Below are 18,814 nucleotides of genomic sequence, written 5' to 3' on the forward strand. Positions count from 1 at the left end.
TTACTGAACTACGGCAATTGACAAAAACAATGGAAATAAAGGTAATTGCAAAATAAAAGGCAACACTTCAAGTAAATTAGGGATAAAAAGTATATTGAAAGCAGGTGCTTCAACACAGGTGTGGTTCTGGAGTTAAGTACTCACTTAAAATCTCATGCTTAGGGCCTGAGAAAGCATTTTGTGGAAGTATGGCGTCGCATCCCAACAAGAGTTCCAGAGGTGCATTGAAGCTGTTCTGGCAGTTCATGGTGGCCCAACACCCGACTAACATAATTTATGTTGTTATTTTCTTTATTTTGGCAATTACCTGTATGTTGCCCTAAGAGTTGAGCAAGGTTTGTGGAATCTTATTCAAAACGATTCACAGCTGTTCCATTTAAACATTTTCCTTCACTTTGAGAATGTAACATAGAACGGTAAGAAAAATATAAAATATCCTTTTTAGATTTAATTTTAAGGTCGCAAAATGTGAACTGTGCAATGGGTGTGTAGACAGTCACTACGCACTGTAAATATGAAATATACAGTATAGAATTGGGCAAAACGCATTTAAAACATGTTAGTTACTATTGTATTAAATGTGCTTATATTGTGACTCAAAGTTTAATACAATTCTCCAATATTTTTTTTTCTCAAATGGGCTATAATTGTTTTGCTTTAAACTACCACATTTGGAAGGACATTACCAATACATTAATGACAAATGTTTTTTTTTTTTAAAGGAAATCAAAGCTATTTAATCTGAAGGTATAATAATAGGATATCTATTTAACCTGATAACTTTTCACCTCTGTGAAAGCCTTTGATGGAAGTTCACCAGTGACTCAATTACAGAACTATGGGATGGTAGGTTTCGGTGCAACGCTCCATCTCTTGACCACAGTATTTTTCCATGATTCAAATCTTCCAAAAGTATAAATGACATGTTTACTGCTTAGCTACTGATTTTGCAGTGTAAACCCAGTACTACAACCTACACTTTGTCAGAGAGGTTATTGTATTCGGTCTGTCACTATGGAATTGTGTGTGTGGACACTTACATGTAGCATCCCACACGGAGTCATTCAGTAGAACATGTAGTCAAAGCAGACGACATATACACATGTAGGGCAAAATCTCCACTTCATATCAGCATAATTTTGTTTTTTTAATTAATAAAGATCCTAAAATAATATCAACCCATTCCTTACCAATTTGTTATATGTACAATAATAAGACCTATTCATTGAAACAGGTGTCCTCATTTTAAGGCTACAGAGAGAACAATGTTAGCCTGGATGCAAGTCAGAGACTTGCTTCACTTTCTCAGCCTGGTAATTCTGTCAAAGAAATTCTGGGCATTGTATTGTAAATGAGGGCTGTTTCTGTGGTCATATTTTAATGACTTGGTCATTTTGTCATAAGCAACCATGGTCACAGAAGGCCCACTGTCAGGTATTGTTAACCCCACCCACAGACCCAGAGGATGATGCATGGCCAGGTCATATTTGCACCCCATTATTTTTATTTCTACTTTGCACATTCTTCCATTGCAAATCTACCATTAGTGTTTTACTTGCTATAATGTATTTACTTTGCCACCATGGCCTTTTTTTGCCTTTACCTCCCTTCTCACCTCATTTGCTCACATCATATATAGACTTGTTTATACTGTATTATTGACTGTATGTTTGTTTTACTCCGTGTGTAACTCTGTGTCGTTGTGTGTCGAACGGCTTTGCTTTATCTTGGCCAGGTCGCAATTGTAAATGAGAACTTGTTCTCAACTTGCCTACCTGGTTAAATAAAGGTGAAATAAAAAAATAAAAAATATATTCTAACTGTGTAGTGTATTCTTACTGAACAGGCATCATGTAACATGAATAACACCAATTTAGCCAAATCCTGGAGTAGACTTTATTTCATGAATGATAAACATTTTGTTGTGGGGCTTTTTTGCACATCTATACATACTCGTTGATGAAAGATTGAAGATGTACTATTTCTTCCTCCCAGGCTTCTGAACTTTGTTGTCTAGTCCCTGGATGTACTTGCAGGGAATTTGATACTTATCTGCAAAATAAAGTGTAAAAAAGCCTTAGAAATTATGCACATAAACACCTGTTAAATCAAGAGCCGGAATCAAGACATTACAAGACGGAGGTTTCCATATTTGCCAACCTAGTAGCAGTTTGCAGACTTGTTGGACCTGGTTTCCCTGTATTTGGACTAGGACTCGGTCCTTGGAGCCGGGAACCGGGTTCAGGGCTGAGCTGGCCTGGACTCTGTGCTGCAGGGCGACTGACACAGCCATGGGGTCCAGACCATACACCTCCAGGTTCTTTATCATTGTCACCTAAAGAGAAGGGAGAAAGGGAGGGACGGAAGGATATTTTTATTAAAAAACACAAAGATTGAGGAGTGTTGCTTTAAAACATGCGTTTCGTAAACATGCCGTCATGGGTGTACCTTCTTGTTGGAGCCCCTGGAGGCCACAGAGATGTCTATGGGCTCAATGTGGCCCTTCTTTACTATGGGTGGCTGGCCAGGGAACACCAGCTGGTGACAGTGCTGCATTTTGTATAGCGTCCTGTGGACACAAGATGGTGGTGTTAAGTCATAATCCAAGGTCAGTGATGCAGCATGACTTCAGGCCAATGTTTCACTACTCATAGCTGTTTACCTGCTGAAGAGGTCATCCCACTTGAGTGCCTCCACCTCCTGGTACTCTGACTTCTCCAGTAGGCAGTCACATAGGATCGGGTTAATGATGACATAACTGGTGGAGAGTTCACACAGACTGTTAATATAGGATTGTTGATAGCTACCACCTTGAACAGATACTCTCTCGGGCACATTTGCGCTGGCAGTGCATCTCGCAAACACCTGAATATAGAACATCTTAAATCATAAAATCATGTCTCAAATAATGAAAGTGTGAGCTTTGAAACCACGCAATCATCTCACTTTTTATTATTCTCATCCACCAGCTCGTTCCTCTTCACATAATCTGTGATGATTGCCCTCACTTCCGCTGGTTGGAGTACTGTTCCTTTCCTTTGAGAGAGCACACACACAAGTCAGTATAACACAAAATTAAAACAGAAAAAAAAGACTACAAACACACTAACGCTTGTAAGCATGTACCCAGACTCACCTCTTCTTGGCATCTTGAAACAGAGGCTCCAGACGAGAGGACACACTGTAGAGGGTAGTGATCTCAGGGGGATGGTAGGGCTTCTCCCCCTCTGCTCTTCCCACCTCCACTGAGGCCTCCTCTATCCCAGGATCCTTTGGGGTGCGGAAGGAGCGCAGTCTAGATGCAGCAGAAAAGACAGTAGTAAAACACTTCACTATTGCTAATCTCAAGTCCCTTCATAAATGTCGTAGGTGGAAGAGGCTATACTCACTCTGGGTTCTTCCAGTCAACCTCTACAATGCTCTCCACCCCTTTACTCAGCTCCATCACCCTCACCAGGCTGTGCTGCTGCTGCATGCACTGAAGGAACTTGGATAACTGGGGACAAAACATTAGATTTAGGATTTAAAAGGATAATTCAGTGATAATTGATGGAAAGTCAAATTAAAAATGTCTGGGTTTTGCCATCCATTCTCCAAAATTCAAGTTTATTAGAAAAATCATAGCATTATGAAATGTTGAGGACCACTTATTCTAAGAAGGAGGTTACCTTTTTATAGCTTGATTTCTTGATGTCAAGTTGCTTTCCACTTGGACTGTAAAACAACAATTCATACGAGTGTTCAATTCAAAGCTACTTCTTTTAAGCAGAATCCTAACTTGACAGGCCAGATGCACAGAACTCTTTTGTATTTATGCACGGAAGTCAGTGGGAAACTCAATGTCCCCGAGTCGTGTTTACCAGCAGGAGAACATGTGGATGCGCAGGAAGCTACTGGTCAGCAGGGGGAGCTCTGACTTCTTCACTTTGCTCTTGAGCGCCTGGAGGAAACACTGCAGCAGCAGGGCATCCATCTGCTCTGTAAGGACAGGACTATGTTTGTGAGATATCCTGGAACTGTCTCTTTTTTTGGTTTGTCAATTCATGACTCATATGCAATAAGATGCCTGCTTTCAATGAAAGACACTTAATATCAAATATGTTTGCCATCAATCTCTTTGTTTTAAGGATTTTGATTTATTAAGGACAACGTAATTAGGTTGGAATTACATATTGACAGAACTCTTCTCAATTCCCCTAGACCCAAACACATGGACACATATAATAAACTGCCAAACTCTCCTCTCCCTGGATCTCCAGTTGAGCAGTAATAGCTACCTTGTGGGCTTCTCAGGTCCTCTGGGTCTTCTCCTTCCCCTTCCTCCCCGTCAGCCAGGCTGAGCTCCTGGATACCAGAGCAGGGGGCATCTGGGACACGGTTGGGACAGGGTTCCTCTTCACCCCCCTCTGTTGCCTCATCATCCTCCTCCTCTTCTTCTTCTTCTTCATAGGTTGCCTCGACACCCTCAGTGTCCACATCAGGAATGGAGGGAGGACCAGACTTGTCTCCAAATGCCCTAAAAATTAAAAATAAAGTAAAAAGTGTAACACTAACCAGGTTTCCATCCACAGTTATGCGTGTAAAGTCATACCGTATAAAAATCACGACAACTGAAGGAAACAGGAAGTTGCGTTACAATTTTATAAATGTCGACAGATAATCTGTTCGTTCGACATGGTGGGATCTTTTTGTGTCTGTAAAATTAATTATGCAATAAATGGTGGTGGAAATAACTTTATGCACAAATATTGATATACAGTGAGGGAAAAAAGTTTGATCCCCTGCTGATTTTGTACGTTTGGCCACTGACAAAGAAATGATCAGTCTAGAATTTCAAATGGTAGGTTTATTTGAACAGTGAGAGACAAAAAGAACAAAAAAATCCAGAAAAACGCTGGTCAAAAGTGTTATAAATTGATTTGCATTTTAATGTGGGAAATAAGTATTTGACCCCTCTGCAAAACATGACTTAGTACTTGGTGGCAAAGCCCTTGTTGACAATCAGAGGTCAGACGTTTCTTGTAGTTTGCACACATCTCAGGAGGGATTTTGTCACACTCCTCTTTGCAGATCTTCTCCAAGTCATTAAGGTTTCGAGGATGACGTTTGGCAACTCGAACCTTCAGCTCCCTCCAGATTTTCTATGGGATTAAGGTCTGGAGACTGGCTAGGCCACTCCAGAACCTTAATGTGCTTCTTCTTGAGCCACTCCTTTGTTGCCTTGGCCGTGTGTTTTGGGTCATTGTCATGCTGGAATACCCATCCACGACCCATTTTCAATGCCCTGGCTGAGGGGTGGAGGTTCTCACCCAAGATTTGACAGTACATGGCCCCGTCTATCGTCCCTTTGATGCGGTGAAGTTGTCCTGTCCCTTTAGCAGAAAAACACCCCCAAAGCATAATGTTTCCACCTCCATGTTTGACGGTGGGGATGGTGTCCTTTGGGTCATAGGCACTATTCCTCCTCCTCCAAACATGGCGAGTTGAGTTGAGGCCAAAGAGCTCCATTTGTCTCATCTGACCACAACACTTTCCCCCAGTTGTCCTCTGAATCATTCTGATGTTCATTGGCAAACTTCAGATGGGCATGTATGTGCTTTCTTGAGCAGGGGGACCTTGCGGGAGCTGCAGGATTTCAGTCCTTCATGGCGTAGTGTGTTACCAATTGTTTTCTTGGTGACTATGGTCCCAGCTGCCTTGAGATCATTGACAAGATCCTCCTGTGTAGTTCTGGGCTGATTCCTCACCGTTCTCATGATCACTGCAACCCCACGAGGTGAGATCTTGCATGGAGCCCCAGGCCGAGGGGTCACCTTCTCGCCAAGCTGCTTCGCGATGGTCTTGTAGCCCATTCCAGCCTTGTGTAGGTCTACAATCTTGTCCCTGACATCCTTGGAGAGCTCTTTGGTCTTGGCCATGGTGGAGAGTTTGGAATCTGATTGATTGATTCTGTGGACAGGTGTCTTTTATACAGGTAAAAAACTGAGATTAGGAGCACTCCCTTTAAGATTCAGACTGTCCCAAACTGGGTGAAAAACTAGCTATTGACAAAGAAAATGTGTCAGGGTTATAGTAATTGACAGTCTGACCATGCCTCAGTGTGTGTGTTGAGGTTAACCAGGCACTCACCACAGGCTGTCCATGTAGGTGTGGAGGACTGACACCCCTCTGCCCTTCATGCCCAAGCTCCTCATCTCAGCACTGGACATGGTGGCAGTGCCCACTGCCATGGGAGCCCTGGAAACAACCAGGACATTGTGAGAATGACAGGCTTCATATTCTGTGTGTTCATTATAGAAAGCGGTAACAGCCACAAACGGCTTCAGTCGATCAACCTCCTTCTGATGTATGGCTTAGCCCTACCTGTTGCTCACAACTTTAACAGCACAGCAGTCCCCCTTCTTCACCTCTGGGATCCCACTTAGAGGCACCACCACTCCAGGCAGCATGAGATCTGTGGAGGAGCAGTGAGGATAGAGTTTCACAATACATGTTAATGACTGATACATTGATTAATATTAGTCCAGGTTTTACATAAGACAAATAACCGTACCTGCCCCTCCAGCCAGCTTCTGTAGCACTGGAGGCCATGTTGTGAATGTTGGCAAGACATGGGGATAACGCCAAAGCGTATACACTGAAAAACAACAAGACATACTGTACCGTCAAGATTTCACTTTTTTTCCCTGAATTATATGGTCAGTGCATCTGCCACTTGACGGTAACCCTACCTGTGGGATAGAGACATTTATCCAGCTCAAACAACACTGGGTTCTTATGAAGCACGTAGAGGGTCACTGCATCTCCCTTGTGGGCATAAATCTTCACAACATTCAGCTCCTCCTTGTTTGGGACCAACTCGGACAGGTCCTCCACAGACAGAGAGGGAAAGGCTGTGGATATGTCCGCTTTCAGCTTCCTCCTAAGGTGGGTGGAGAGGTGATATGAAATGTTATGCTTTCATTTCCACACGCCTATAATAACTGAATCACAACCACCAGCATCTTAGTTGTGTGAGTAGGAAATGGAACAGGTCAGATATTCAAAACCTAGATTTATCTAATCTCCAGTAGTCCAAAGGCCGGCAGATGGCCATATTTAGTCGCCATCTGCCGGCACAGTAAGTCGTAATTTGATTTAACTTCTGGCTTCCCACCGACAGTTTTTGTGCACCCCAATACAAGAGCGAGCAACCGCTGCAGTGTAAATATGACAGCGTTGCTAATAATAGCAGATAGCTACCCATCTACACTAATCATAGACGCTAACTATCTTTAGCGTCTATTGATGAAGGGGGCTCAATACGCATTTCATGGGAGACTTTTGTTAAGAGCCCCGAGGCGTTCTCTAAATGTGAACAGGCATCCCTTCCAGTATTGTTTTGGAAACATAAGGAACAATCTTTATCAGTGAGAAATCATTTTCAAAAACCAAAATGTTTAATTACTACACACCTTCATAGGGTTACCAGACAGCCATATTTCCATGTTATAGCACTTGTTCACGGAAAAGAGATGGAAGACAGGCATAGCAGCGCTAATTAGATTTCTGCATCTCCAAACCCCTGTGTGTAAACGGAAGACTGACGACACAAACGTGTGGTGTGGTCACTGAAAAATACTTTTGGCTGCAATTGTGTTAAAACCAGTTAAAAAGTGTCCAGTAAGTGTATATTTTGATATTATATGAAAGTAGAGGTCTTTAGGTTTCAAGAACCGTACGTACCGCAATTGAGAAGCAATTTGATTCCCATTAAGACAGTATTCGGCTGTTTTGGCTTCCAGAGCCAATTCATCCCTAAACAGAACATTTAAGGTCCTTTGACTATACAGTGCATCCATGAAGTCTCCAGACCCCTTGACTTTTTCCACATTTAATTAAATTACAGCCTTATTCTAAAATGGATGAAACAAGTGTCCTCAATCTACACACAATACCCCATAATGCCATTAAACATTTCTGCAATTTCTGATGCTGCCACCACCATGCTAGGCATTGAGGCCAAAGAGTTCAATCATAGTTGTCGGACCAGAGAACCTTGTTTCTTATGGTCAGAGTCCTTTGGGTACCTTTTGGTAAACTCCAAGTGGGATGTCGTGTTCCTTTTACTGAAGAGTGGCTTCCATCTGGCCATTCTACCATAAAAGGCCTGATTGGTGGAGTGCTGCAGAGATGGGAGAACTTTCACGAAGGACAACCATCTCCACAGAGGAACTCTGGAGCTCTGTCAGTCACCATCGGGTTCTTGGTCACCTCCCTGACCCAAGACACTTCCCCACCGATTGTTCAGTTTAGCTCGGTAGCCAGCTCTAGGAAGAGTCTTGGTGGTTCCAAACATCTTCCATTTAAGAATGGAGGTCACTGTGTTCTTGGGGAACTTCAATGAAGCAGAAATGTTTTGGTACCCTCCCCAGATCTGTGCCTCGACACAATCCTGTCTCGGAGCTCTACAGGCAATTCCTTTGACCTCATGTCGTGGTTTTTGCTCTGACATGCACAGTCAACTGTAGGACCATATATGACATCCACAAGCCAGTGTGAAATCCTCTGCTTGGACAACGCAAGGCCTTTTGACTTCCCACCGAAGCACAGAAATAGCCGGTCTGACTTCCTGTAGTGCTACGATGTTTCAAAATAGCGTTTGTAGAAACTTATTGGACACAGGAGATTTGCTTGCTCCTCTTCCGCAATCTGGAAGTCACCAGCTCGATGACTTGATTGATATGAAGAGGTGATAAAACCTTATGGCCCAATCAAGCCTTTTTGCCTGAGGTCACGCCTAGATCTTTGCCTTCAATTGTAGGCAGACTGGGCTCATATAAAGCGAGTGGAGCTCACTCACGTTTTGCTGATGAAAAAGCTAAGAGGAAAGCCGTTTTCAGACGGCTTCTACGAATGCTCGAAAGGAGGTTTCGTCAAAGCCTCCAATACTAATGTCGTATCCCAGGATGCCGCACAGATGGTCTTGGGGATGCAGCCGTTGGACACCTTGTAAGAATTAGCAGATGAGGTTGTGGGCCCCTGACGATTTTCCATTGATGCGTAAATGGTTAACTGATATGGCAGAGGCATACAATAAAAAGGTATGCCTCTTAAGGTAGAGCAACCAGAGTCCAATAGTTTTTGAAGGAATCTCAGTAAAAGAGGTACACACAGCAGGACACTGGGTCCTCCGCCCTGGTAGAGCACCATTCAGTAAACCCCTTCCATGGGGCTCTGGCGCTCTGTAACGTCTCGATAATAGCAGGATCGCAACAGATCAGTAGAGGGTTGGGTACTTTAGAGGCCACACCCATAGCTGTAGTTGGTCTGGGATGCCATATTATGTTGTCCAACTGTGTGAGCAGGTCCTGTCTGAGGGAGCTGCAATGGCTCTCTGAGGGAAAACATACAGTAGGCCCTCTGGCCAAGGGGGCTCCTGGACTTTACTAGGGGGAACAGTGGGATGTTTGCTCTGAGGCGAACAGGTCCACATGTGCTGTTCTGAACCGCTGCCAAATCATCTTCACTACTTGTGGGTGAAGTCCCATTCTCCCAGGGGATGGTTTCTGTGGCGACAACAAATATGCCACCCTACTCACCTTTTTCTTTTTAGGAGGTGGATCAGCTTTAATATTGCAGACAGATTGATGGACGCAACAATGTAATTGTCTGCATCCTTTCCAATCCCAAATACATTTGAAGTCGGAAGTTTACATACAGGTTGGAGTCAATAAAACTTGTTTTTCAACCACTCCACAAATTTCTTGTTAACAAACTATAGTTTTGTCAAGTCGGTTAGGACATCTACTTTGAGCCTGACAAGCAAGTTTTCCAAAAATTGTCTACAGACAGATTATTTCACTGTCCCCCGAATTCATATTCGTTATATAAAATATGCCCTTTTAAATTGTCTGGTTTGCCATTCCAAATAAATGTTTATTCATACTATTTAAAATGGCAGGTCAACCATAAACAAATAGTTAAATCAGGGTGAATTTCCACAAATTCTTAGATCTTATCTATTTTTGCTAACTTTCTATAAAAATGAGTGAGATCATTTCTTTCTTTCGGGATATGTATACCGAGTATGTCCACATCCCCGTCAGACTATTTTATTGGTAAACTACACAGTAATGAAAATGTAGCATTTTTTAGTGACCAAATACATAACAGTACACTTAATCCATAAAGGTTAGCAAAAGTATCTAGATCCTCTGTGAGGCTGTGGAGGGATTGTAATTGTGGTTTATAAAGAAAACATGATTCATCAGCAGACAATGACACCTTTGTTTTTACGCTACGGATATCTAAACCCTTAATATTATTGTTGGATCCAATTAACTTTTAACATTGATGGCAATAATAAATAGATACGCCGGAAGTGGACAACCTTGTTTTCCTCCTTTTGACAGTTTAAAAAATGTTCTGATATGTAGCCATTATTTTCTATTTAACACCTAGGGTTACTATAGATAACTTCAACCCATTTTATAAGAGATTCTCCAAAAATTGAAATATTCCAGGCATGTATATATAAACTCCAGTCATACTTTATCAAAAGCCTTTTCAAAGTCAGCTATGAAAACCAGGCCTGGTTTCCAATATGTCATAGTATTCCATTGTTTCCAGTACTTGTCTTATCTGCTCTCCAATGTATCGTCCATGTAAAAAACCTGTCTGATTAGGATGAATAATATCTGACAATACCTTTTTAATTCAGAGCTCCAAGCATTTATCTAGAATTTTTGCATCACAACACTGAAGAGGCCTCCAATTTTAAAAATGGACTGGATCATATTTATTTATAATATATATATATATATTGCTCAAAAAAATAAAAGGGAACACTAAAATAACACATCCTAGATCTCAATGAATGAAATATTCTTATTAAATACTTTTTTCTTCACATAGTTGAATGTGCTGACAACAAAATCACAAAAATTATCAATGGAAATCAAATTTATCAACCCATGGAGGTCTGGATTTGGAGTGGAAAACCAGACTACAGGCTGATCCAACTTTGATGTAATGTCCTTAAAACAAGTAAAAAAAAAAAAATGGGGCTCAGTAGTGTGTGTGGCCTCCACGTGCCTGTATGACCTCCCTACAACGCCTGGGCATGCTCCTGATGAGGTGGCGGATGGTCTCCTGAGTGATCTCCTCCCAGACCTGGACTAAAGCATCCGCCAACTCCTGGACAGTCTGTGGTGTAACGTGGCGTTGGTGGATGAAGCGAGACATGATGTCCCAGATGTGCTCAATTGGATTCAGGTCTGGGGAACGGGCGGGCCAGTCCATAGCATCAATGTCTTCCTCTTGCAGGAACTGCTGACACACTCCAGCCACATGAGGTCTAGCATTGTCTTGCATTAAGAGGAACCCAGGGCCAACCGCACCAGCATATGGTCTCACAAGGGGTCTGAGGATCTCATCTCGGTACCTAATGGCAGTCAGGCTACCTCTGGCGAGCACATGGAGGGTTGTGCGGCCCCCCCAAAGAAATGCCACCCCACACCATGACTGACCCACTGCCAAACCGGTCATGCTGGAGGATGTTGCAGGCAGCAGAACGTTCTCCACGGCATCTCCAGACTGTCACGTCTGTCACATGTGCTCAGTGTGAACCTGCTTTCATCTGTGAAGAGCACAGGGCGCCAGTGGCGAATTTGCCAATCTTGGTGTTCTCTGGCAAATGTCAAACGTCCTGCACGGTGTTGGGCTGTAAGCACAACCCCCACCTCTGGACGTCGGGCCCTCATACCACCCTCATGGAGTCTGTTTCTCACCATTTGAACAGACACATGCACATTTGTGGCCTGCTGGAGGTCATTTTGCAGGGCTCTGGCAGTGCTCCTCCTGCTCCTCCTTGCACAAAGGCCTGCTGCTGGGTTATTTCCCTCCTACTTCCTCCTCCACGTCTCCGGATGTACTGGCCTGTCTCCTGGTAGCGTCTCCATTCTCTGGACACTACGCTGACAGACACAGCAAACCTTTTTGCCACAGCTCGCATTGATGTTCCATCCTGGATGAGCTGCACTACCTGAGCCACTTGTGTGGGTTGTAGACTCTGTCTCATATTAACACTAGAGTGAAAGCACCGACAGCATTCAAAAGTGACCAAAACATCAGCCAGGAAGCATAGGAACTGAGAAGCGGTCTGTGGTTATCACCTGCAGAACCACTCCTTTATTGGGGGTGTCTTGCTAATTGCCTATCATTTCCACCTGTTGTCTATTCCATTTGCACAACAGCATGTGGAATTTATTGTCAATCAGTGTTGCTTCCTAAGTGGACAATTTGATTTCACAGAAGTGTAATTGACTTAGAGTTACATTGTGTTGTTTAAGTGTTCCCTTTATTTTTTTGAGCAGTGTATATCACACACACACACACACAACTTGGATCCTGTTTCAGTAATAATGAAATCAGACCTTGTTGAGTGTCTGATAATCTACTGTTTATATAGGAGTGGTTTAAACATGCTAATAATGGTCCTCTGAGTATATCAAAAAAGTTTGGTATACTTCCACTGGTATGCATTCCAGCCCTCGAGTTAATTGCATCAAGAAGTTCCTCCTCTGTAATTTGGCCTTCACGTGAGTCTTTCTGTACAGATGTTAATTTTACATTATTAATAGAGGGGAAAAAATCCATACAATTAGCATCGGTTGGTGGAGATGGAGACAAACAAAAACATTGAAGTACTTTACTTCCCCTTTCAAAATATTGTTCGGTGAATCATGTGACTCCATCATTTGTAACAAGCTTCAATACAATTTTTTTGTAGCATTTCTATGTTGAGGATTGCACAGTTCTTTTTAATTTTTCCACATATTCCATCCAGTTCACTTTATTTTTTATAATATATTACACTGGATCTTTATTGAATAAGTTCTTCAAATTCTTTGTTTTTCCTGTAACTTATTCTGAGGCTCTATTGTACAGTTTTTATTCCTATATAACTACTGTTAGTCCTTCAATTCCCTTTTTTAATATGGACTCTTGATCTTTGTTTTATCGTTGAGTACTGAATTGCATGGCCTCCAAAAGGCACATTTAAGTGTCCCATACAATAAGGGGATCTGCTGTACCTATGTTATGTCGGAAAAAGTCCATTATAAATTATTCTGTCCTAGTTATAAACAAGTTATCATCCACTAGGCTTTGATTAAATTATCATCCACCTTGCCTGGGAGATGAATGGCTCGTAAGGCCAGATGGGGTAGGGCCCAAATCAAGAGTTGTTAGGCCACCTGTATGGACCATACAGACCTCGTTCCCCCTTGATGGTTGATGTGGAACACTCAATATATTGTCTGATCATATCAGGATATGTTTGTGAAACAGCAGAAAGTGATTCAGGGCTTGGTAACCTGTATGAAGTTCTAGCACAGTGATGTGCTCTTTCCTCCAGCAGGGGGAGCCACTCTCCCCGTACAGGCCCGTGTTTCCACACTGCTCCCCAGCCTGTTAGTGAAGCATCGGTTGTCACTACTTCCCGCCTTGCCGGAATTGATCCGAGGGGGACACCTGTAGTCAGGTAGACTCTTTTCACCCACAACCGTAGAGAAGAGTAGCACACCCTTGTCACCTGTATTTGTTATAGTTTTTACTTAACTCTGCTTGAAAATCTATGGCAAGACATGAAAATTGCAGTCTAGCCATGATCCCCAAAATCTTGAGAGCTTGAAGAATTTTGAAAAGAATAAAGATGGGCAAATATCATACAACCTAGGTGTGCAAAGCTCTTAGACTTACCCAAGAAGACACCTGTGAATCGAAGGCAAAGGTGCGTCTTCTACATGTTGTCCTCTAACTGGTGATGTACATATTATGTGTGGTGTTGGAGGCGTGTTAGTTTTAAAACAGGATGTGCAACCTCATCTCCCCCCTCTCACGCTATTTAATTTAAAGTGATAATCAATGAATAATTGACATGTTGAGTTCCTCTTTATGTTTTGGTGACCCCGTACTTTACAAAACATAGCGATTCTGCGGGTTGTTTTCTAACCAGTGCTGTAAAAATACCTCCAGTTTCAATGTGTTTTTTAGTTGTTGAATTTTTACCCCCTTTTTGTGGTATCTTGTTACTACAATAATATACAACTCCAGTACGGGCTCGGAAGGTCGAAAGCCATGCATCCTCCGAAACACAACCCAACCAAGCCGCACTGCTTCTTAACACATTGCGCATCCAGCCAGCCGCACCAATGTGTCAGAGGAAACACCGTGCACCTGGTGACATGGTTAGCGTGCACTGTGCCCAGCCGGCCACAGGAGTTGCTGGTTGAGACAAGGATATCCCTACCGGCCAAACCCTCCCTGCAGAAAAGGGTCGCAATGTGTTAACCCGGACGGCGTCACCCCATGGACCTCCTGGTTGCGGCCAGCTGCGACAGAGCCTGGGCGCGAACCCAGAGTCTCTGGTGGCACACTGCAATGTAGTGCCCTAGACCACTGCGCCACCCGGGAGGCCCCAATGTGGTTTTTGAGTTGTGGTAGTTTCAACAGCACAGACAAGCCGACAAGTGTATGTCAGAGCAAAAACCAAGCCCTGAGGTTCAAAGGAATTGTCTGTAGAGCTCCGAGACAGGATTGTGTTGCACCACAGATCTGAGGAAGGGTACAGAAAAAAAATTCTGCAGCATTCAAGAACACATTGACCTCCATCATTCTTAAATGGAAGAAATGTGGAACGACCAACCAATCGGGGGAGAAGGGCTTTGGTCAGAGAGGTGACCAAGAACCTGATGATCACTGACAGAGCACCAGAGTTTCTCTGTGGAGATGGGAGAACCCTTTCTGCAGCACTCCACCAATCAGGCCTTTATGGTAGAGTGGCCAGACGGAAGCCACTCCTTAGTAAAAGGCACATGACAGTCCATTTGAGGTTTACCAAAAGGCATCTAAAGGATTGTCAGACCATGAGAAACAAGATTCTCTGGTCTGACGAAACCAAGAATGAACTCTTTGGCCTGAATCCCAAGCATCACACCTGGAGGAAACCTGGCACCATCTCTACAGTTAAACATGGTGGTGGCAGCATCATGCTGTAGGGATGTTTTTCAGCGGCAGGGACTGGGAGACTAGTCAGGATCGAGGCAAAGATGAACAGAGCAAAGTAGAGAGAGATCCTTGATGAAAACCTATTTCAGAGTGGTCAGGACCTTAGACTGGGGAGAAGGTTCACCTTCCAACAAGACAACAACACTAAGCACACAGCTAAAACAACGCAGGAGTGGCTTCTGGACAAGTCAATGTCCTTACATGACCCAGCCGGAGTACTGACTTGAACCCGATCCAACATCTCTGGAGAGACCTAAAAATAGCTGTGCAGCAACACCACCCCTCTCTCTTCCCCCTCCAACCTGACAGAGCTTGAGAGGATCTGCAGAGAATGTGAGAAACTCTCCAAATACAGGTGTGCCAAGCTTGTAGCATCATAGCCAAGAAGAGTAAAGGCTGTAATCACTGCCAAAGGTTCTTCAACAAAGTACTGAGTAAAGGGTCTGAATGCTTATGTAAATGTGATATTTCATTTTTGACATTTGCAAACATTTCTAAAAATGTATTAGTGCTTTGTGATTATGGGGTATTGTGTGTAGATTGATGAGGGAAAAAAATGCTATTTAATCTATTTTAGAATAAGGCTGTAACATAAATGTGGAAAAAGTCAAGGGGTCTGAAAACTATAGAATGCACTTTAAAAGTGATTTTAATGGGGGTGGGGGTAAACATGAATAGCTATTTATATTTCATTGTTATTTGTCTATATTGCATTTGTTTTAGGCATGACAGCAATGAAAAGTACTGATGTTTACGTATAGTTGCAGGTTGCAAGCTTCGGTCACAGGAAAACACAATATTTCTCATGTGGGTCCCAGGCTGAAAAAGTTTAACAACCCCTGGTCTAGATGGTTCCACATTTCTTCCATTTAAAAATGGAGGCCACTGTGTTCTTGTGGACCTTCAATGCTGCAGAATTGTTTTGGTACCCTTTCTCAGAGCTGTGCCTCAACACAACCCTGTCTCAGAGCTCTAAGGACAATTCCTTCGACCTAATGGCTTGGTTTTTGCTCTGACATGCACTGTCAACTGTGGGACCTTATATAGACAGGTGTGCCTTTCCAAGTCATGGCTAAGCAATGGAATTTGCCACAGGTGGACTCCAATCAAGTTGTAGAAACATCTCAAGAATTATCAATGTTAACAGGATGCACCTGAGCTCAATTTCAAGTCTCATCACAAAGGGTCTGAATACTTATGTAAATAAGGTATGTTTATTTTTAATACATTTGCTGGTCTAAACTGGTTTTCACTGTCATTCTGGGGGTATTGTGTATAGATTGAAGAAAATATGTAATTTAATCCATTTTGAAATAAGGCTGTATTGTAACAAAATGTGGAAAAAGTCAAGGGGTCTGAATCATCTCTGAATGCACTGTATATACCGGTGAATTCTCGCCTCTGAGAATGGTATTGACGTATACACTGAATGGGTGACTGGGTTCATCGGGAAGTGAATAGATGATGTTGTTCCAATTAACAACTGGAACGTATTAAAACTAAACCCCGTACAGTTTTGGTGCAGTTAATAAATACAAGTAATACGGTTACTATTTATCCCCATGTATGTGTAGATGGTACATTTTAAGACTTCAATATCACGAACTGTTTCTAAATTATTGGCTACTGATTTGGACACGTAACTGTGCCATTTATCTAAATGTTGTCTCAACTGGAAGCAGTAAAACCATTTAACTTCAGTTTTAGGAATCTGTCAACATTAATTTCCAATGGTATTGTACTTAAATCAGGTAGAAACCGCCGACCGAGTCCAAAAACCTGCTGTGATATACAGAAATAAACCTAAAACGGTTTTGCCCTGCCAGCCTATAACTGGCAAATGGAACAAGGGACTCTCCTCACCTGTCGGATCCTTTGATCACTGTGTTGGACTTGACACGGAACGATTTCGAAAACATCGTAAATGGTACCGTCGTTAATTCAAGCTCTTACTCCTGAGATGTGTTAAAATATTTACTCAGTTTAAATCCGCATTTCGCAAGCTCATTCGTTAAAAAAAATACAGTACTAGAAATGGAAAGCAGCGTGTCCATTTTGGTGCATCATAAAATACGTCCGACAAGACTCTGCCATTGCTGCTAGTTTGTTCCTAGGATATATCCTAAAATCGCTACCTTCTTCGATGGGGTTTATCGGCGGTTGGCATCCAATGCATTACCGCCACCAGCTGGACGGAGTTTTTAATAAGAAACTTAAAAAACGGCATCATACAAAATTAAACACTAAAATTAACAAAACCCATTCCACTTCAATCAGTCAACTTAACAAATAAGTCACGGGGGGGTGTGGTATATGGCCAATATACAACGGTTAACGTTTTTTCTTTTGTACGACGCAACGCAGAGTGCCTGGATACAAGCATTGGCCATATAACACATACATGCTTTATCATACCCATGGTATACGGCTGTCAGCCAATCAGCATCCAGGGCTTGAACCACCCAGTTAATTATCCAAAATAAATCCCTACACAGCCTCAGGGTCCTGTGAAGGGGTAACATCCACGACAGGATTTCTTGCACAGCCTCGGCTGTGAAATGTGTTGGTACCTTTCCCAGATCTGTGCCTCGGCACAATCCTGTCTCGGGGCTCTATGGACAAATCCTTCGACCTCATGGCTTGGTTTTTGCTCTGACATGCACTGTCAACTGTAGAACCTTATATAGACAGGTGTGTGCCTTTTCAAATCATATCCAATCTATTGAATTTACCACAGGTGGACTCCAATCAAGTTGTAGAAACATCTCAAGAATGATGAATGGAAACAGGATGCACCTGAGCTCTATTTCGAGTCTCATGGCAAAGAGTCTGAATACTTATGTAAATAAGGTGTTTGTTTTTGATTTTTTATAAATTTGCTAAAGAAATTAGAAACCTGTTTTCACTTTGTCATTGTGGGGTATTGTGTGTAGATTGATGAGGAAATAATTTAAATTAACCAATTTTAGAATAAGGCTGTAACGTAACAAAAGTGGTTAAAGGGAAGGGGTCTGAATACTTTCCGAATGCACTGTATATAAAAATAAAATAAAAATCTTGATGGTAGCCTCTGTGCAGGAATACAAACACAGCCAGCACAGGCCCATATTTATGGATTAAGGAATTAAAATAATTTTCTTAATGTGATAGATAAATCAAATAATCAAAAAACCCTTTGTTTCTCATATAGTTTTAAACTAAAATTAAATGTTTTATGTAAATACATCTGAAGAATGTGTTCTGGGCAAACAGAGTAAAATCCCTGTATTGTCGATTGAAATTGGTCACAACCAATACCAGTTTATGGTTCCTGACAAAATGAGAAAAGTATTTATGTTGATTAAAACTAAGAAAATTATATATTATATTCACAATTCCTGACATTTAATCCTAGGAAACATTTCCCTGTTTTAGGTCAGATAGGATCACCACTTTATTTTAAGAACATAAAATGTCAGAATAATAGTAGATAGAATGATTCTTTCATCACATTCCCAGTGGGTCAGAAGTTTACATACACTCAATTAGTATTTGGTAGCATTGCCTTTAAATTGTTGACCCATTTGCGACCAAGCTTTAACTTCCTGACTGATGTCTTGAGATTTTGCGTCAATATATCCACATAATTTTCCTCCCACATGATGCCATCTATTTTGTGAAGTGCACCTGTCCCTCCTGCAGCAAAGCACCCCCATGATGCTGCCACCCCCGTGCTTCATAGTTGGGATGGTGTTCTTCGGATTGCAAGTCTCCTCCTTTTCCC

At 42.3% G+C, this 18,814-nt stretch overlaps 1 protein-coding gene across 1 annotated transcript; it reads right to left on the reverse strand.

Annotated features, from left to right (window-relative positions):
• Positions 1–1,882: 1,882 nt before the first annotated feature.
• Positions 1,883–17,159, reverse strand: eif2d (eukaryotic translation initiation factor 2D). Its single transcript, XM_035741374.2, has 15 exons — positions 16,915–17,159; positions 6,732–6,922; positions 6,554–6,637; positions 6,364–6,454; positions 6,130–6,237; positions 4,278–4,516; positions 3,861–3,978; positions 3,669–3,714; positions 3,390–3,496; positions 3,137–3,295; positions 2,947–3,036; positions 2,663–2,758; positions 2,449–2,569; positions 2,161–2,335; positions 1,883–2,052 (listed from the first exon to the last, which is right to left on the reverse strand). The coding sequence occupies exons 1-15, from the start codon at positions 16,968–16,970 to the stop codon at positions 1,979–1,981; spliced, it is 1,755 nt and encodes a 584-aa protein (XP_035597267.1). The 5' UTR covers positions 16,971–17,159; the 3' UTR covers positions 1,883–1,978.
• Positions 17,160–18,814: the final 1,655 nt, after the last annotated feature.

This window comes from Oncorhynchus keta, unplaced genomic scaffold (assembly GCF_023373465.1).
Source record: "Oncorhynchus keta strain PuntledgeMale-10-30-2019 unplaced genomic scaffold, Oket_V2 Un_scaffold_584_pilon_pilon, whole genome shotgun sequence".
NCBI classification, from domain to species: Eukaryota; Metazoa; Chordata; class Actinopteri; order Salmoniformes; family Salmonidae; genus Oncorhynchus; species Oncorhynchus keta.

Coding starts and splice junctions, on each gene's coding strand:
- eif2d (XM_035741374.2), bottom strand. CDS start 16,970: ATGTTTTCGAAATCGTTCCGTGTCAAGTCCAACACAGTGATCAAAGGA. Junction 6,638..6,731: donor TAAATGTCTCTATCCCACAG/GTAGGGTTACCG, acceptor GTTGTTTTTCAG/TGTATACGCTTTGGCGTTAT. Junction 2,759..2,946: donor GTGGATGAGAATAATAAAAA/GTGAGATGATTG, acceptor ACTCTCCACCAG/TTATGTCATCATTAACCCGA.